The 20,386-nt window shown below is 40.9% G+C and overlaps 1 protein-coding gene and 1 long non-coding RNA gene across 3 annotated transcripts in view; one reads left to right on the top strand and one right to left on the bottom strand.

Annotated features, from left to right (window-relative positions):
- Positions 1–2,812: 2,812 nt before the first annotated feature.
- LOC124607418 lies at positions 2,813–6,008 on the bottom strand. Its single transcript, XR_006978828.1, has 3 exons — positions 5,893–6,008; positions 3,989–4,233; positions 2,813–2,872 (listed from the first exon to the last, which is right to left on the bottom strand). It is a non-coding gene; the product is annotated as an uncharacterized LOC124607418 (long non-coding RNA).
- Positions 6,009–6,265: 257 nt separating this feature from the next.
- The window catches only part of LOC124607137 (coronin-7), a 238,059-nt gene continuing 223,938 nt past the window's right edge, over positions 6,266–20,386 (top strand). For both annotated transcript variants that reach the window (XM_047139346.1, XM_047139345.1), the window contains exons 1-2: positions 6,266–6,685; positions 7,103–7,251. In XM_047139346.1, the coding sequence (XP_046995302.1) occupies positions 6,526–6,685; positions 7,103–7,251 (309 nt within the window). In that variant the 5' untranslated portion in view covers positions 6,266–6,525. The remainder of the gene's footprint in view (positions 6,686–7,102; positions 7,252–20,386) is intronic.

The following is a 20,386-nucleotide window of genomic DNA, read 5'->3' as shown; positions in this document are numbered from 1 at the left end:
TTCAGGTTTATTGAAAGGGAGTTAATACTAAACCAACCCAGACTCTCGTTCACGGGTTGTGTGTAATAAGAATCTGCCCTTTGCCAAAATCTCTTTTCCCTATTTACAGCCCTTATCACTAAGGTGAACCCCCGTCTGTGTCTGCTCCACTTACATACTTTTATTACTGCAACACATGCCCACAACACCCCCAGGCGGCATCCAACCTCGCAGTAGGTAGTGGCCATAATGTTTTGGCTTATCAGTGTGTGTGTGTGTGTGTTGGGGGGGGGGGAGGGGGGGGGCTGATTAGATGTCTTAAATTACCCAATTCCTCAAGCAATGAAACATTGACGCCCATGGATACAGAGGCTCATTCTTGTAATAATGGGAGTGTGGCAAAACACACAGTTTGTGTGTTATCCATTCAGATCGCACAAAAAGGGAATTCCGTGCCCGAAGCAGTCCTCCAAAGTCGGATTTTTAAATCAGTCTCCAATAACATACAATCAAAACTATCCAAGCTCTTGCACACTACAATATGTGATTTTATTGGACTAGTTTTCGAGCAAAACTTATATCCTTGCAGGAGCACTGATCTAAATCTTATGTTTTGCTTTGTAGAACGAAGTCAACGACGAGAACTCGATGCAGTGCTAGAGGCCATGATCACAGAAGATTTTCAATCACTCCGATTGGAGTAGAGTACACTGGATTTAGATGTTTTGTTGCACTGTTGGGCCCAAAATATGCGATACCAGATCAAAAAAAATAATATCAGAAAGAGAGTGTACATGTGGAACTGAAAGACTTCTTTAATAACCGAAATTTGAACCTCGCTAAATTATGAGGCATATACGAAGATATCTGGTCATTTCATTAACAGTAATTGGTGCTTGGAAGCCTCAGCTCTCGAGACATTCCGCATCTCAGATAAGCACACAGCACGAAATTCGGAACATTGAAAACAATGTTGTGAACATCACAGCTGACAATTCCAATAAAATGACCGCAGACGTACAATTTAACCACATAATTATGCTACAGGTGTGTTGCAATGCACACACTACCAATTCAATTGTGGAAAATTCTTTGAACAAGAATGGTGACTTTTGCATTGTGCGGGAAAACGTCAGAAAGACTGTTAGTTATTTTAAAACAAGTTGCAACACTAACGAACAGCTCTGAGATCCAGGAGATAATGCAGAAACCTGAAAATTCAAGAAACCAAAACTCGACGGAACATTACGTCTTATACGCTACAACGCCTACTGGATCAAACAGAATACATTGCATTCCGTTTTATCATCTTTGTGTTCAGATATTCACAGCTAACGAATGGTGAATTGGCAACAAGTGAAATCTCAACTGAAACTATACCTGTTTCGAAAGCTATTCCAATAATCAGCTAATCTTAATCGTATGCGAAAAATAGTGGGCTACCACGACGTGTGGGATTAATACAGAGTATAAGGAGTTGCTATCGTGCTCGGCCCAAGATTCGATACTTTGCCTTTAACAAATCTCATTCATTCAAACAATGTCGCTGCAAGACTAGTTGCAGAATGTACACACGTGATAGGGACCTCAAGATCTATTCATTTGCCCGCCAACTAGCCACGAGTACCATTTCGAACAAAAAGGCTGTAGTTCCTTAGGGCTTCGTTCAATACAGAAGCTCCCGACAAAAATATGTCAAACGGCCGTGATAGTGTAGATCCGGAGTTCCAACATTATTTTGAAGAACCGTACATACATGCGTGCAGAATCCTATACAGTTCTGGAAGGAAAAGAAGAACAGTTACCCAAGTCTAGGTGTCGTGGCAGAAAAATATCGCCCGATACATACAACTCTGGTCCCAGTGAGAAAAAAAATTCCAAAACAAGCACTACATATATACAAACAAAGAAGCAGACTAAAAGCTAAATGGTATAAAATTATATTTCTAAACAAAAATCCATATGTAAATGTACATAAGCAGTTTCTGGATATAATAGATTATAGTATTTCTATTTAATTTAAGTATATATAGGTGCAGAATGCATAAGTTTTTTATAAAAAGTTTTTGTTTCGCACGTCTTCTGAGACACACTACTTCCTTAAAAATTAATGAATTCCTTGCACGTACGGAAGACAACGACTACGACTGCTGCGGCTCGTTGCTTCGCTGTAAAGTAAATTCGCGGTCTCTCAAGAGTGCGCGGCGTTGTCGAAAATTTCCGGAAACAACTATATCATAAATTCTCGACAATTTGCCTTTACCGTAGCACTTTCCTCGAGCGCTATCATGATCTATACGTACGTCTATCGCGACCGTTTTTGTTTCCCAACAATGTTCATACTTTGTATTCAAACCCAACCTCTGAATCACATCTATGAAACATTACGAAGACAGGTCATCCATAAGCATAGACTTGCACTTCTCAACATTTTAATTTTACCCAGATAGCACAGTAAGCCGGTTTCAAACTTGTTTCCAGATGTAATGTTCAAGTATATAAGCTTGATCAAAGTTGGAATATTCAGGCCTGTTAGTTGGTTTCAAGCTCGAAACAAACATCAAAGTTGGCCGAGTTCAAGCTATATTTCAAGCTTGACTTATCAAGTTTGGCTCCAGCTGTATCTACACACGTGGAATACAGCCTGGTATTTACAGCTTGTTTTAAGCTACATAATTATTAATCTGAATTTATTGAACCTAATTAATTAAATAAATATTGGAATGGAAATGGTGTGAAAAAAATTATCAAGACATGTATGTTTAAAAAATTTTATTTTCAAACTGTTTAAAATTGTTTTATTTTAAAATTTAATTATTCTGAAGCCCCTCCGGCCCCAGCACACAGACCAGAACAGGATCAAATATCGCTGACTTCTGATGGTATAATGATCCTGTAACAGGTAAAAGAAAATGTTAGCCATACCTAAACATAAAAAATGTAAAAAGTTGAAACTGATCAACCTAAATATAATTTATGCCCCAGATTAGCAAAATAACTTCAAACTCACTGATGTAGTAAGAATCATTAACTAGTATAAACGTCACTGAGTAAGCAGCTGCTTCTGGTGACTTAATTCCAAAGAGTTTTTAAAATAATTTGAAATAACTTTTTGTTTGAAATTTTGAAAGTAAAGATGACATTTGGGTAATTTTGCGATGACTTCATGAAGAAGCCACACATCACTATTTCTAACAGTTTCAGGGCCATTTAATCTGAATTATAAAGAAACAATTACTTGAAATCATATACACCTCATACCGTAAGCTTATAAGGAAACTACCGTTTAGAAAAATGTAGACGTTTTATTCTATCCACAATTATATATTGGTGAGTGAAACTGAATCAAAATGAAATAAAAGATGAAATCGAAATAAATTTAAGAAATTACCAGTTCAGTGGAACTGAAATGTAAAAGAACAAAAAATGCTCTCCTTGTCATATTTTAATATTGCCTTTTATTAGATTTCAGCCACATTACAAATAACAACAAAAGTAAGAAGTACCAGTAGGCCTAGCAGTATTATTTCACCTAGGGAACAACAAAATTAAGTTCAATTGAAGACCAGTCAAAGCTATGTAAATAAAAAAGACTGACACCTATGTAGTGACTGGTTCTTGATGCACTTTTCCCGTTCACCATGTCATTACTATTTGTATTAGCAAAGAAACTTTTCACACTTCACGATTATTCATTCATGGTGTGACACACGCGAGTATCTACAAGTAAACAAATGTAATAGGGTGATATATATAAAAAGGCGAGATTTTAAAAAGGTAAAATAACATTAAGTTTTAATTTATTGGTGCCACGTACTAGAGAGCTAGTTTAAAATGACCTCTTTTTGCTGAACAACTTGTAATATGTTTTCTTAGCTGGTAATCCATTTCACTTTCATCCAGGTTCAATTTTTCTACGTAAAAGAATACGATATTTCTTTACGTTACTTAATAATATTTAACATTTGTAATATTAACGTACCACTAGAGAAAAAATGCACCAGCGTACCTGTAATACACTATATATCTTCTTCAGACCCGGTGTAGCAGTAAGACAGGGGGCGCCACACACTTTCCGAACTATTTTCCAGTATAAAACAAACTTCACAACAGTCAACAATAATTAACGCACGTCACAAAAATAAAATGGCCGTAAACCTAGCAGAGTCAGTGCAACTGCAAGGCTTGTAACGCTTGTGGCGCTTCCCGTGGACTTCTGTGGAAGCTTTGCTGCGCGCGCATCTGCTGTACAGCCTTCCTGGGAAATTACAGTTTATTTCAAGCTTAGGAAAATTATTTTAATTCAAGCTAAATTTTTACAGCTTGATGTAAACTGTGTAACAGGTTAATTTTTCAATCTTGAATTTTCAACTGAACCTAAACTCAATATCCACCTTGAAATAAGCTGTGTAACAGGTTGATTTTTCAATCTTGAATTTTCAACTGAACCTAAACTCAATATCCACCTTGCTGGGTATTCACTATTAGTAATACTTCATGAATGCTGAGTATAGACACCAGTTACACCATGAAGTTGTTAGCCATGGGCTGTTCTTGACAGAAGCATGCATACAGTGTATTGCTTGAACCTAAACAAAGTAAAAAGAAATCTCTGTACCTCACTGAGGCAATAACTGGCCTGTTTCCGCAGCGTGGTTAAGACCATTGTGCTTAACTCCTCTGCACAGTGACATGTACTATACAACTTGATCCAAAATATGCAGTTCTCTCACTCTACAACAATAACTGAGCGTGGTATTTCAGATAGTTGTCAAGTTAATAACAGGAAAATATACTTTTATTTATAGTCAATGATATTTCCTAATAAATCTTGCTAATCAGTTATCTTGTTAACAAATTATTAATTAGTATTTAGGCTTCGGTATAAACGAATGGAAATTATTAAGCCTTTATGGCGCACTAACTCGGATAATGAGGGACACTAAGTACACTTTTCCATCAGCACTTTATTGCGCCAAAATTGCAATTATTCTTGGATTAAGACAATTTTGCAAGACTTTGTCGTATTTATGAATTTATATTGTCGTATTTATGAATTTATATCGGAATGTATAAAATTACGCCGGAATAAAAATAAAATACTTTCACGGAAGAACACTGTTCAAAACCCCAACTGAATGTGCTGCAGTAATGAAATCAAACGCGAAACAAGAAGTGCAAGCTGTGCGTATGCGCGTGGTTTGAAGTTTTGAGGAAAATCCTAGAACTCGTTCGGCCAGCAGTCAGCCGTCCGTGACAAATTCTGAATCATTGCTCCAAAACAGGTGTTCAGAAATAGTTATATTCGAAAGCACTGTTGCATGCCGTCTACTGGGTGCGGGTGCAATTGTTTTGGTCTGCTGCTTGATCAAACCGAATCCTATCGATTCATTTGTTGTCTGCATCAGCTATATTCAAGGACAATAGATAAACCAATTTTGGCACAGTCTTTTCTACCCAGCATAAAGGATTCCGCGCTACAGTGCTCTGACGATTAGGTTGATTTAGGAAACATTAACAAAGAATCTGTCGGTGTCTCACGCAAGAACACAGTTAACAGATAAATGAATCATTCTGAATATGATGATAGGACCAACAGCTGCACAGCTTCTAACATGCACAGCATATCCAATTCCGAGTGCTCTCTAATCCTTCAGGCTGTAGAAAACAATTTTGTAGAACCATTATAATCTCCTAGAAGAGATTTCTGAATGACAAACTCCTTCTGCTCAATAGATGAATTCTTAGATATGAAGTAGTAATTGAAAAAAATGTATATATCGTGTAAAGAAACTTACGTTAAACTGACACGCTCCACAACATTACGAAATGTCTTTTTCATTGTCTATGAAACAAGTATTAATGCAATGTAATGTCAGAAGATCTATTGACATAATGCTCAAAAAATCTTACCAGTACTTTGCATCATTGTTATTCTTAGTAATTTTCTCTGAGTGAAATTGTTTACTATACATCTTCCACGAAACTTAATCATTCGAACGAAATTTTTAGTCTTCAAACGCGTCTAGCCGCCTTTTGACTTCCCCAAGACTCGCTGCTCAACTCAAAGCCTCAAACAAACCCTGTGTCTATGCAACTACGTGATTCGGGAACCCGAAAATTCCAAAGCATTAGAGCGTTAATAGTTACATAGCTGTAATTCACAGACCGAAAATTAATATTTATATTTATAGATGCACATCGAGTTATAACACGATTTGTTGTCATAAATGCTCACGCAGTATGGTACACTGACATCTGTCATCAGACGCTATCTGAAAACAAGGTGGCGACGTTCTGTGCGGAGTGGGCGGATATAAACATTCCAGTTGTCTGAGTCCTGGGGTCGACAATATCTCCCAATAATAGATGTAAATAAGGTTGATTGACTGTTAGATTAAATTATCCCAGGAAAAAATGTCCAAATTTGTGTACTGATTGAATAAACCTGTCGTGCGGTTCATGTGTTAACAGCTCCGTAACTTGCTTCCCGTGAGTGTGTGAGTCATTGTATGCGCGCAAGTTTAATAAATTTAATAGAGTAAAATGGCTTGGCGTTTTAAGGCTTCCAAATATAAAAATGCGGCGCCCATAGTACCGAAACCGGAGGCATGCATACGTGACATATTTGTGGGTTCATATCAAACGTATGGGAATAATATTACTGCTTCCGCCACTTTTATGGCATTTAACGTCGATCACAATGGTAAGTGTGCAGCTAGTTTGTTCTTTATTTAAAAGACAACGTGGTAGAGTGTGAAATTTACTCTTGTTTAAACAACGTCATTAAAACTTCAAAATTAATTACACTGGCTGGTGTTGACAAACCCGTCTAGATAAATGAATGTATAGATAAATTTGCAACACTAGGAACTTTAAAGAACAGTCAGGACGTCGCAGAAGTTATCTACAAATTCAGAATAGTACATCAGTTCCATATTTTGTTGCATATATTTCCATTTAATCAATTTCAGACTTGCCCATAGGGTTGCCTGTATAAAAACTTCTTTATTTTTGTTTTTTATTCATAATCACCTGTTAAAACTAGAAAAATATGCAAATATGTATTGCATGGTAGGTTACATGCATTTTATTGGTCACTTACTTGTTTTCCTTCTTGCAGGTTCAAGTCTTGCTGTTCTTCCGATTGATGATTGTGGACGTAAGAGCAAGACCATGCCCTTGCTCCATGCACATAGTGACACTGTTACAGACATGGACTTTTCACCATTCCATGACAATATTTTAGCAACAGGATCGCAAGACTGCCTTGTACGAATTTTCAATGTTAACTACATATTTGATAAGTTGTTAACAGATTTATTTGTTAAGCAAAAACTCTCTCTCTCTCTCTCTCTCTCTCTCTCTCTCTCTCTCTCTCTCTCTCTCTCTCTCTCTCTCTCCCTCTCTCCCCTCTCCCCCCTCTGTGTGTGTGTGTGTGTGTGTGTGTGTGTGTGTGTGTGTTTCTGATTCTGATAAAGGCCTGTTTGGCTGGAAGCTTTGTTTTGACAGACAGTCTTCTTGTTGCCAAAATAATCTTGAACATGACTGTGAATCAACAACTGTATAAATCTAAAGAGATTGTAAAAATCAGCCAACCATTTGCAATACAAAGGTTTATTAGCCCTTGACCTAAATTTCGATAGTCCTAAAAATAACAACGCCCACTCCTTCTGAAGAAGATATTTTAAGAAGTATTGAAACCTAGGTCAGGTGCTAATTAAACTGTGTTTTGCAACTGGTTGGCTGATTTTTTTTTTCCAATCTCTTTAGATTTCAACCTCTTCTTTTTGTTGTTCCTTTCTGCGACTAACCATCTCCAGGTGAGTAGCAACTATACTTTTCATGGTACTATTAGTATTTCATCCTTTTTTTACTTGTAATTAATTATTAAATTATGATTTCCATTGAATAAAATTGGGATAGTAAAGTTTTCTCTCTTTAGTGTTGTAACATTACCTTGTAAGACTTGTGTGGTGTTCATTGTATTGACACACACACGTGTGTCAGAGTTTATTTTTCAACGGAGCATAAAATCAACATAACTGCATACTAGCTGATGGACCATAGAAGAACTTATATAAGCTTTTACAACTGCCTTCTTTCCCCATTTTGAAACAGGGCCATGGGTTCCTTGGGGCAGAGCCTATGTGTATATAATAATATAGCCTGTGAGCAATGTAGTAATGCTGCTGAGCTTTTCAGAGTATGTAAATAAAAAAAAGATGTCTAATAGCTATTAAAGAAAGTTAAAATGATGACCAAGTAAATTATTATGTTAGAGCTGTTCATTGGAGTGTAGAAGGTAGTACTTGTACACACAGGCAACGAAAAGACTATTTTTTTTACTGTGGTTTAGCTGCCAGGAGGATATTATTAATACTGTAACTGTTTTGAAAGTGTTATTGTTAGATTTAGTAATAGTAACTGCAGACTATGAGTATAATGAAATTATAGTACCGTTTTGTGTCAAGAAATGCTGATTGGTTTTTAGCTGTGATTTTTTGCCTACTATAATGTGATATTTGAGGACCAGTGGATAGGGCACTAAACACTAGCCCTGGAAATCCTGGACTCAATCGGAGATAGTGGTGGGGATTCACCATCATTCCAGTCCCGCCCCCCGCCCCCCCTCTCCAAGGTTATCCCCAGGTCTACTCACACCCAAACCTCCATAAGTCAGACCCTCAGATAGGTACTAAACATTTTATGTTCATAGAGTATCAACCAAAACACCGATTTAGTTTGTGCTGTGTGCTGTTGTCCAGTAGAACACACACAAACAGTAATTAAAAGTAACGCTACAACTTCAGAGCACAGAAAACCATATCTGTGAGTAATTGATTTGTAGATCTCGTGTGGATAAGTTAGTAGAGCATGTGGTTGTTGTACTAAAGGTCCTGTGTCCAAATGCCATGGATGACAATTATTTTTAAATGTTTATGCATTAACTGTTGTATGGGAGGACATATTCCTGGCATATAAAAGGAGTTCGTAGCAATATTCTTTTGGCAGCCTGCTTTTGCTTAGGTAGTTCAAAGTTGCAACCCTATAGAGTATATTTGTATAGATAGATGTTGCGTTTGTACTCTATAAGCGATAATTTGTAGAAAGTTCTGGTAGAATGCAAGTACTTTACTATGCCCTTACATGGCACTGGCTGGATGCATAATGCAGATGCTATATTTCAGAAAGAAGACTATGTGGGGGTTGCTACTTTGGGTAGGGCAGGTAGGGTTTGAGAAAGGGGGACGGCAGGGAGAGGGGTTGGGGGTGAGTGGCTAGCAGCTCTGAGGGAGGCAACTGATTTGCCAGCTAGGATTGCAGGAGGGAGAGGTGGCAGGTGCATGGGTGGGGCATGATGCACAGGTATCAGAGCTAGTGGGGAGTGCTGCACACTGACAGTGATGTGGGGATATGAATTCAGTGGCAGTGATAGGATGAAGAATGAGGAAACAGTTGGGTGGAGAGTGTGGGGGCAGAGGGTTATTGGAGACTGATCGGGATAGTTACAGGAATGGAGGATGTGTTACAAGAATAACTCCCATCTCTGCAGTTCAGAGAAGATGGTGGTGGAATGAAGAATTCAGAGGGCCCAAGTTGTGAAGCAGCCATTGAAACTGAGCATGTTATGCATAGCCTCATGTTGTGCCATGGGTGATCAACTTTGTTCTTGGCAACAAAAATGCTGAATGAAGACCAGTTTGGGTTCAGGAGCGATTTGGATTCAGGAACGATTAGGAACAAGAGGCAATTCTGTCACTGAACCTTCTCATTGAAAAGCAATTCTTCTTCTTCTTCTTCTTTCTCTTTCTGAAACATTTCTGCTTATGCAGGCCATTCACAGAGCATCTTCCAAGCTTCTCTTTTCTTGTACAGTCTATCATTTAGCATCTTCTCCCACTACAGTCCTCTTTGGCTCACATCATCCTTTACTTGGTCTCTCGATCTTAAGCTGTATTCTGTTCAGATCTTTCATTGTCCAAGTCCTTCATTTAGATTCATAATTCAAAATTGGTAGATAATATGACTTGCATTTTCTTATCTTTGCGTTGGCTGTTATTTCCCAGTTTGTAATTATGTCCTATACACAACAATAAAATTTTGAACAATTTTCTATTCTCTCCGAAATTTCATCCTTGATGTTTCCTTTATTGATTAACTACTTCCTAGATACTTGAAAGCATCTACTTCTTTAATAATATTTCCATTGAAACTTACATCCTTAATCTTTTTTACATTTTTATTACTGATTTTCATTACTTCACTTTTTGTTGAGCTTACCTCCATGCCTGCTTCTTCAGTTACTGTACTCTGTGCCATGTATCTAGTTGCTCCCCCAATTTCTGCTCATTTTCTTCCCAAGTCGTCACATCTGCTTGTGCTATGATTTTCATGTCATCTGCTGTTGACTCTTGCTTGACTTTCCTTTTGATGTTGTCCATGACTATATTAAAAAACATTGGTGAGAACACACTTTCGTTCCTCTGTCCCTTATAAACCATTCTGATTTTTTGCCATCTATTACAACACAATTCAGGTACTTTTTCTACATGTTCCTTTTGACAGTTCCAGTCTCTTCACACCTACCCATATCTCTTACATTCTAACAGTGTAAAAACCCTTTTTTTATGTCTTTGAATGCAGCTGTGCTGTCTTTACCAAATTCTATTTCTTTTTACAATCTGTCTGGCTGCAAATATGGCATCTATAGTTGATCTTCCAGTTCGAAGTCCTTGCCGTTCTTCTCTTAGTTGTAGTTCCCTATTATTCCTGATTTTCTGTTGTAAAATTATCTTTTCATAAATCTTCATGCAGTGGTACAGTAGTACTATTCCTCTGTAATTCTCACAGAGTGACATGTTACCACTCTAAAAGATATGTACAATAATTGCCTTTGTCCAATCATCAGGAATTTTTCCATACACCCATAATATCATCATCATTATTTTATACAGCCACTGAATTCCAATAGGTCCTCCAACTTCTAACATTTCCACTGTGATGTCTTCTACTCCAGGAGCTTTGCTATTTTTCATTTCTGATAAAGATTTCTCTATATCCCACATTTGCAGATCTTCTCTTTCTGTTTCCTCTGCAGTGGCGATATTTATTTCGTCTCTCTATGTCTCGTCACATGTGTTTGTTTCATCCTGAATGCTGTTCAGCCAGCTAGCTGTATTTGAATGCCGCAACAGTGTCCAGGAATGGGTGGACCACATCACATTAATGATCCATCATGCCACTGACCTATCAATTCCAAAGTCCTCAGGTCATCTGAGGTGTACCTAAGTGGACAGATGAGTGCCATTCACGCATCTGGGACAGGCTTGTGGCTCTTTGATGGCTAAAATGCACTCGACAGCAGACAACCTCACAGCCTTTTGAGTCTTGAGAGCCAAGGCTCAACACAATTAAAGAGAGCAAGAAAAGGTAATGGCAAATGTCCCTGGACTCTGTCAATTGTTGTACAAAAGTATGGGAAGCCATCTGGAGGATTTCTGGTAAACACAGTCGTTTACCAATGGCAGCAGTGCTGAAACAGGTGTCTCTAAACAGCAGTGGAGACATCGCTTAGACGATGGCAGAGCATTTTGCAGCAACTGCAGCCAGGATCCAATGTATCGCCACCAACATATGACTGCAGAGAGGGGCAAGTCGGACATCAGATCCCACAATTCTGAGTCTTAAACTGCTCTTTCTTCACATTGGAGCTGGATTTGGCGCTGTCTGAGACTCGCGATACTGCATGTGGTCTTGACCAAATCTGGTACTGTATGCTACGACATTTGCCAGCAGCATCAAAGAAAATCCTCCTCAAACGTTTTAATCTTATATGCCAGACAGGCAACTTCCCAACTCGTGGAGAGAGGCCATTCTGATACCTCTCCTCAAACCCGGTAAGGAACACACATCTCCTAGTAGTTACCAGAGCGTCACTGTAATGAGCTGTGTAGAAAAGACCCTGGAGCACATGGTTAACCGTAGCCTGGTCTCTTTCCTGGACACCAGGCAACCCCTTAGCAGCTCTCAGTGTGGATGCCAGAGATTTCAGTCCACTGTTGACAACCTGCTCCTCCTAAAGGTAGCTATTCAGCACACTTTCCTATGTAAACATCACTGTCTTGGTATATTCTTCGATATCAGTAAGGCGTGTGACGCTACTTGGAGACATAATATTCTGGTGCAACTCCTTCAGTGGGGCTTTTATGGTCATCTCCCCATTTTCATATGATCCTTCCTGTGTAATCGCAATTTTAGGTCTCGAGTTGGTAATGTGCTGTCGGATCATTTTGAGCAGGAGAATAGTGTTCCTCAGGACAGTGTTTTAAGTGTCACCATCTTTGCCATTGCCATAAACAGTATTGTGTCTATGGTAAGGAGTCCTGTACAATGCTCCCTGTCTGTGGATGATTTTGCTGTTTTCTGCTCTTCTTCCAATGTTGCAACAGTGACCCACCAGTTGCAACTTACGGTGCGTAGGTTATAGGAGGGGAGTTCAAAGATGGGTTTTCAGTTTTCTGCAGATGTGCTGTGTGTGTGTGTGTGTGTGTGTGTGTGTGTGTGTGTGTGTGTGTGTGTGTGTGTTTTCCCAGATTGTGTTCTCAAGGTCCAACAGCCTCGAAACTTTACTGTCTTCAGTGCAGAATTATATGCGTTTTGCAGGCACTGGAGCTGATGAGATGTCAAATGCTAAATTTCTTGTCTGTTCAGATTCTCTTGAGTGCTTTTCAACTTCTACAATGTTTGTACCCAGCAGATAAAGTAATCCAGAATTTCCAGATTGCCCTCCTCCAACTACAGTCGCTGAGGATGGAGGCGTCTTTTTACTGGGTACCAGGACACACGAGTGTTGTGGTGAATGAAAGGGTGGATCTAGCAGCCAAGGAGGCATGTTGTGACCCTCAGTTATTTCTGTGTGCCATACACTACATGCTGTAGCCTTGCTGTGAAGGTACAAAGTCTTGAGTTGATGGGAGGATGAGTGGTTGGAAGTGACAGACAGTAAGCTCCGTCTCATAAAGCCCACAATGTGGCCATGGTATACCCCCTTCCAACCATGTTGATGGGACAAAGACCTCCTTCCTCGTCTTTGCATAGCCCCAGCCCTATGACACATGGCATCTTGTTCTGTCACAACGACCCTTCAATGTGTGGTGCTTGTGGCTTACAGATCACTGTTCACCACATTTTACTAGAGTGTTTGATTTTTGGACCAGAAGGCAGCGGCAGATTTGGGGCCAGACCTGCCCTTTATTTTAAGTGACATAGAAACAAATGTGGTTGGGGTTTTAAGGTTCTGTGATCTGTCCAACTTGTATGTGCAGATTTTAGGGATATGGTCACATTAACAGGGTGACTGACTTACCTACATATATAATAGGGGGAACATTCCACGTGGGAAAAATATATCTAAAAACAAAGATGCTGTAACTTACCAAATGAAAGCGTTGGTAAAAACACGCAAACACACGCACAAATTTCAAGCTTTCGCAACCCATGGTTGCTTCATCAGGAAAGAGGGAAGGAGAGGGAAAGATGAAATGATGTGGGTTTTAAGGGAGAGGGTAAGGAGTCATTCCAATCCTGGGAGCAGAAAGACTTACCTCAGGGGGAAAAAACGACAGGTATACACTCGCACACACGCACACATATCCATCCGCACATATACAGACACAGGCAGACATATGTAAAGACAAAGAAGTTGGGCAGAGATGTCAGATGAGGCGGAAGTACAGAGGCATTTTTTAAGATGTTGTTGAATGACAAGTGATGTACGAGCAGCGGCAACTTGAAATTAGCGGAGGTTGAGGCCTGGTGGGTAACGGGAAGAGAGGATATATTGAAGGGCAAGTTCCCATCTCCGGAGTTCTGATGGGTTGGTGTCAGTGGGAAGTATCCAGATAACCCGGACAGTGTAACACTGTGCCAAGATGTGCTGGCCATGCACCAAGGCATGTTTAGCCACAGGGTGATCCTCATTACCAACAAACACTGTCTGCCTGTGTCCGTTCATGTGAATGGACAGTTTGTTGCTGGTCATTCCCACATAGAAGACTTCACAGTGTAGGCAGGTCAGTTGGTAAATCACGTGGGTGCTTTCACACGTGGCTCTGCCTTTGATCGTGTACACCTTCCGGGTTACAGGACTGGAGTAGGTGGTGGTGGGAGGGTGCATGGGACAGGTTTTACACTGGGGGAAGTTACAAGGGTAGGAGCCTGAGGGTAGGGAAGGTGGTTTGGGGATTTCATAGGGATGAACCAAGAGGCTACGAAGGTTAGGTGGACAGCGGAAAGACACTCTTGGTGGAGTGGGGAGGACTTCATGAAGGATGGATCTCATTTCAGGGCATGATTTGAGGAAGTCGTATCCCTGCTGGAGAGTCACATCTAGAGTCTGATCCAGTCCCGGAAAGTATCCTTGAAGATGTTGTTGAATGACAAGTGATGTACGAGCAGCGGCAACTTGAAATTAGCGGAGGTTGAGGCCTGGTGGGTAACGGGAAGAGAGGATATATTGAAGGGCAAGTTCCCATCTCCGGAGTTCTGATGGGTTGGTGTCAGTGGGAAGTATCCAGATAACCCGGACAGTGTAACACTGTGCCAAGATGTGCTGGCCGTGCACCAAGGCATGTTTAGCCACAGGGTGATCCTCATTACCAACAAACACTGTCTGCCTGTGTCCGTTCATGTGAATGGACAGTTTGTTGCTGGTCATTCCCACATAGAAGGCTTCACAGTGTAGGCAGGTCAGTTGGTAAATCACGTGGGTGCTTTCACACGTGGCTCTGCCTTTGATCGTGTACACCTTCCGGGTTACAGGACTGGAGTAGGTGGTGGTGGGAGGGTGCATGGGACAGGTTTTACACTGGGGGAAGTTACAAGGGTAGGAGCCTGAGGGTAGGGAAGGTGGTTTGGGGATTTCATAGGGATGAACCAAGAGGCTACGAAGGTTAGGTGGACAGCGGAAAGACACTCTTGGTGGAGTGGGGAGGACTTCATGAAGGATGGATCTCATTTCAGGGCATGATTTGAGGAAGTCGTATCCCTGCTGGAGAGTCACATCTAGAGTCTGATCCAGTCCCGGAAAGTATCCTTGAAGATGTTGTTGAATGACAAGTGATGTACGAGGGGCGGCAACTTGAAATTAGCGGAGGTTGTGGCCTGGTGGGTAACGGGAAGAGAGGATATATTGAAAGGCAAGTTCCCATCTCCGGAGTTCTGAATGATGTTGTTGAATGACAATCTGAACTTCCGCTTCAACTGACATCTCTGCCCAACCTCTTTGTCTTTACAGATGTCTGCCTGTGTCTGTATATGTGCGGATATATATGTGTATGTGTGTGTGTGTGCGTGCGTGCGTGCGTGCGTGCGTGCGTGCGCGCGCGAGTGTATACCTGTCCTTTTTTCCCCCTGAGGTAAGTCTTTCCGCTCCTGGGATTGGAATGACTTCTTACCCTCTCCCTTAAAACCCACATCCTTTCGTCTTTCCCTCTCCTTCCCTCTTTCCTGATGAAGCAATCGTGGGTTGCAAAAGCTTGAAATTTGTGTGTGTGTGTGTGTGTGTGTGTGTGTGTGTGTGTGTGTGTGTTTGTGTGTTTTTTGTCTCTATCAACATACCAATGCTTTCGTTTGGTAAGTTACAGCATCTTGCTTTTTATATGTATATATATATATATATATATATATATATATATATATATATATATATATATATATATATATATATATATATATATAAAAAACAAAGATGATGTGACTTACCATACGAAAGCGCTGGCAGGTCGATAGAAACACAAACAGACACATACATACACACAAAATTCAAGCTTTCGCAACAAACTGTTGCCTCATCAGGAAAGAGGGAAGGAGAGGGAAAGACGAAAGGAAGTGGGTTTTAAGGGAGAGGGTAAGGAGTCATTCCAATCCCGGGAGCGGAAAGACTTACCTTAGGGGGAAAAAAGGACGGGTATACACTCGTGCGCGCGCACACACACACATATCCATCCACTTCCTTTCGTCTTTACCTCTCCTTCCCTCTTTCCTGATGAGGCAACAGTTTGTTGTGAAAGCTTGAATTTTGTGTGTATGTATGTGTCTGTTTGTGTTTCTATCGACCTGCCAGCACTTTCGTATGGTAAGTCACATCATCTTTGTTTTTAAATATATTTTTCCCACGTGGAATGTTTCCCTCTATTTTTATATATATATATATATATATATATCAGCCAGTCATATTTCCCTGTGCCCCCTTTTCTTTACTTCTGCTTTTATCCCTATCTTAAGGCTTGTGAGATGAGTGATTGTGTGAGTGAGGTGGGAGTGAATGAATACTTGTCGTATATATCTCCTCTTTACTGTGTAACAACAGCTTCAGTCATTTTCTCCACATTCGTTTCTTTTAATATGTGCAAGGACCTCAGTGTTGAGCATTTGTAAGCTCCAAACACACACAATGCTTTCTTCTGTTACCTAATATGCAGTATAATATCTTCTTGACACCTTTATAATTCTCTTCTATTTCTTTTATGAATTTTTTTCCAAAAGATTTTCCTAGGCAATAGTATCATTTTCCTTGCTGCTCTGCTTAGTCTTTTCCATTTGTCTATATTACATTCTGTTCTGTTTTTTAATCTTTACCTCCATGTGTTATTCTTCTTCTTGGTTGCTGCTGCAGTTCTCTGATTCCCCCATTGAGTTTCTTTGTGTTTGACTTTTGTTGATTTCCTTCCACAAGTTTCTTCCGTAGCCTTGACTAGGACCTGTTTGAACCTCCTCCATTCTGCTCTCATCTCTACGTAGCTGTGTTTTAATCTTCTCCCTGTCTATCACTTGGGTTTCTCTATCTTTCAGGTTCCAGCATTTGATTTTTAGCTGTCTTTTTTTTTCCTCGTGTGTATCTTTTCTGAATTTCTTCAGTGTCCTTACCAGTACTCTGCGGTCTCTGTCGAGATTAATGCTTGGTATCACTTTCACTTCTGTCAGGCATCTTGTGATTTCATCAGTTGTTATTATACAGTATGTTAAAGATTTCTAAGTCACAACTACATTGGTAAACTTGTGACTCGTTTTCTCATACCATCCACTACCAGTTATCCATTTATTTCCCAGACATGTATCTAGTATTACCTCACCTTCTTCATTGTTTCTGTGAGCGTTTCCTTGGCTTCCTATGGCTGTTTCATGTCCTTTTCTTTCATTTTCAACTCTAGCATTAAAGTCTCCTGTCATCACTGTCTTGTTAGATGTTACAACATTTCCAGTTTAGTTATAAATTCTTCCTTCTCATCTGTTTCTCATCCTGTCAGAGGAGCATAAATCTGGACTACATCAAGAATATTTCCATCCATCATTATCTTAAAATTTGAATTATTCTGTCAGTTACATTTTCCACATTAAGTAATTTGTTCACTGGTTCCTCAGCTACTATTAGTGCTATACTATTTCTTCTTTTGTCTCTTCCTGACCATCGCACCTTATATCCTGTTTTCAGTGTCTTACTACCAGTCCCTTTCTTTCATACCTCCCTTAGTCCCATTATCAGTATATTCCTTTCTGTCATTATCCATTTGATATCCTGTATTCTTGCATCCTTTTCTAAGGGTACAACATTTATTGTCCTAATTCTTATACATTTGTTGGGAAAAATCTGTCTTTCATTGGGACCATGTTGACCATCATATCTAGCAGATCTGTTCAAAGGCTTGTTAGTTTTGGTACTGGTTTTGATCCAATGCTCATTTGACTGTTGAAAGCAAACGGATTACCCACTGCTGGTTTGCTGTCCCTATCATGGCTTCGCCAGAGCTCTTTTGGCCAAAACTTTTCGTGGTTTCTGTTGGGCTTTCACAGCTGTTGTAGTGGTCTCGAAGGCGCACACAGTTCCCATTATACTTGGTCCCTACTGGTATTCCAATACTTCATGCTGTTGCCCATCTTCCATGACATGGATGAGGGGTTTGACTTTTGGGAGAGGAAAGCAGTTACGAAAAATAAACTTACATTGCCTTTGTAAACCTGGAATAGGGTTTTGATAACATTAGCTGACTGTTCTTAGCACTGAACAAAACAGCTGTAAAATTCAAAGACATGCGGAGGTGCTCAGCTTCTACAAGAACAAAGTAACTGTGATTAGAAATTTTTATGAGGGACAAAAAGCAAAAATTAGAAAAAGACTGTTCCAAATAAAGCTTTCGGCCCATAAGGCCTTCATCAAAAATCTCTCTCTCTCTCTCTCTCTCTCTCTCTCTCTCTCTCTCTCTCTCTCATACGCGCGCGCGCACACACACACACACACACACACACACACACACACACAACTGCAGTCTAAGGCAACTGTAGCCACACTGCGAGCAGCAGTACCAGTGCATGATGGGAGTGGCGATTGGGTGGGGGTAAGGAGGAGGCTGGGGTGAGGAGGTGGAGGAATAGCAGGGTAGGGGTGGCGGACAGTGCAGTCCTGCTAGGGAGTGCGCAGGGATGAGGTGGAGAGGGTAGGGCAGCTATGTGCAGTTGGGAGACGGTGGGGCAGGGGAGGGGTGGGGAGAGGGGGTAGCGGAAAAGGAGAGAAGTAAAAAGACTTGATGCGATGGTGGAATGAGGGCTGGTATTGTTGGAATGGGAACAGGGAGGCTGGATGGGTGAGGATTTCCCACCTGTGCAATTCAAAAAAGCTGCTGTTGGTGGGAATCATCCAGATGGCACAGGCTGTGAAGCAGTCGTTCAAATGAGGGATGTCGTGCATTTTAAACTTCTCGTGGCGTAATGAATAATCCATTAAATTTCGGGCATGCAGCCGCGCAAATAAAATTTCTTCTACTGATATTTTGGCCAGACGATACGCAGCCGAAATATCAGTAGAAGAAATTTTATTTGTGTGGCTGCATGCCCGAAATTTAATGGATTATTGAGGGATGTCATGTTTGGCAGTGTGCTAAGCAACTGGGTGGTCCACTTGTTTCTTGGCCGCAGTTTGTCGGTGGCCATTCATGCAGACAGACAGCTTGTTGGTTACCATTCCCACATCGAATGCAGCACATTGGTAGCAGCTTAGCTTGTAAATCACATGACTGGTCTCACAGGTAGCCCTGCATTTGATGGGACACGTGATATTTGTGATCGAACTGGAGTAGGTGGCTAGGCTGTATGGAACGGGTGGCAGCTGTCAAAATGGGGGTATTGCTGGAGGTCAAGGTACAGCTATGGGCACTGTTTGATGCCATCCTATGCCAACCTGTTCATGGGCCATCTAGAGGAATCCTTCCTATACACCCAGATTCCTAAACCCCTCACCTGGTTCAGATTCATTGATGACATCTTTGCAATCAGAATTGAGGGTGAGGACACTATCTGCTTTCCTCCAGAACCTCAACAACTTCTCCCCCATTTGCATCTCTGAGTGAAATACAAAAAGCCACCTTCCTAGATGCTGACCTCCACCTCAAAGATGGCAACATCAGTACCTCTGTCCAAATCAAACCTATTAACCACCAGCAATACCTCCACTTCGACAGCTGGCACCCATTCCATACCAGGAAGCCCCTTCCCTACAGCCTAGCCCCCATGTTTGTCGCATCTGCAGTGACGAGCGATCTCTCCCAAAATATACTGAAGGTCTCACTGAAGCCTTCACAAATCGTAATCATCCTCCCAGCGTTGTACAAAAACAAATCTTCTGTGCCTTATCTTTCCAGTCTCCCACCACCTCTCAAAGTCCCACTGTCCAGCCACAGAGGAGCATTCCCCTCATAATTCAGTATATCCCAGGACTGAAGCAACTAAATTACATTCTCCACCAGGGTTTAGACTCCATCTCATCGTGCCCTGAAATGGAAAAATGTCCTGCCCACTATCCTTCCCACCCCTCCCACAATGATATTCCGCCGTCTGCTGAACCTACTCAATATACTTCTTCATCTCTACACAACCCACAACCCCTGCTCCCAACCCATTAGCTCATGGCTCATACCTCTGTAATAGACCTAGATGCAAGACCTGTTCCATACATCCTCCCACCGCCACCTACTCCAGTCTGATCACAAACATCACCTATCCCATCAAAGGCAGGGCTACCTGTGAAACCAGTCATGTGATCTACAAGTTAAGCTGCAACCACTGTGCTGCATTCTATGTGGGCATGATAACCAACAAGCTGTCTGTCCACATGAATGTTCACTGACAAACTGGCCAAGAAACAAGTGGACCACCCAGTTGCTGAGCATGCTGCCAAACAGGACATCCCTCATTTCAATGACTGCTTCATGGCCTGTGCCGTATGGATCGTTCCCACCAACACCAGCTATTTTGAATCACACAGGTGGGAACTTTCCCTGTAATGTATCCTGTGTTCCTGTAACTCTCCTGGCCTCAACCTTCATTAGTCATTATCCTCACCTATCCAGCCTCC

Source organism: Schistocerca americana, chromosome 3 (genome assembly GCF_021461395.2).
Source record: "Schistocerca americana isolate TAMUIC-IGC-003095 chromosome 3, iqSchAmer2.1, whole genome shotgun sequence".
In the NCBI taxonomy this organism is placed as follows: Eukaryota; Metazoa; Arthropoda; class Insecta; order Orthoptera; family Acrididae; genus Schistocerca; species Schistocerca americana.
Note: the sequence above shows the minus strand (reverse complement) of the source record. Positions and strands in the feature narration are given on the sequence as shown.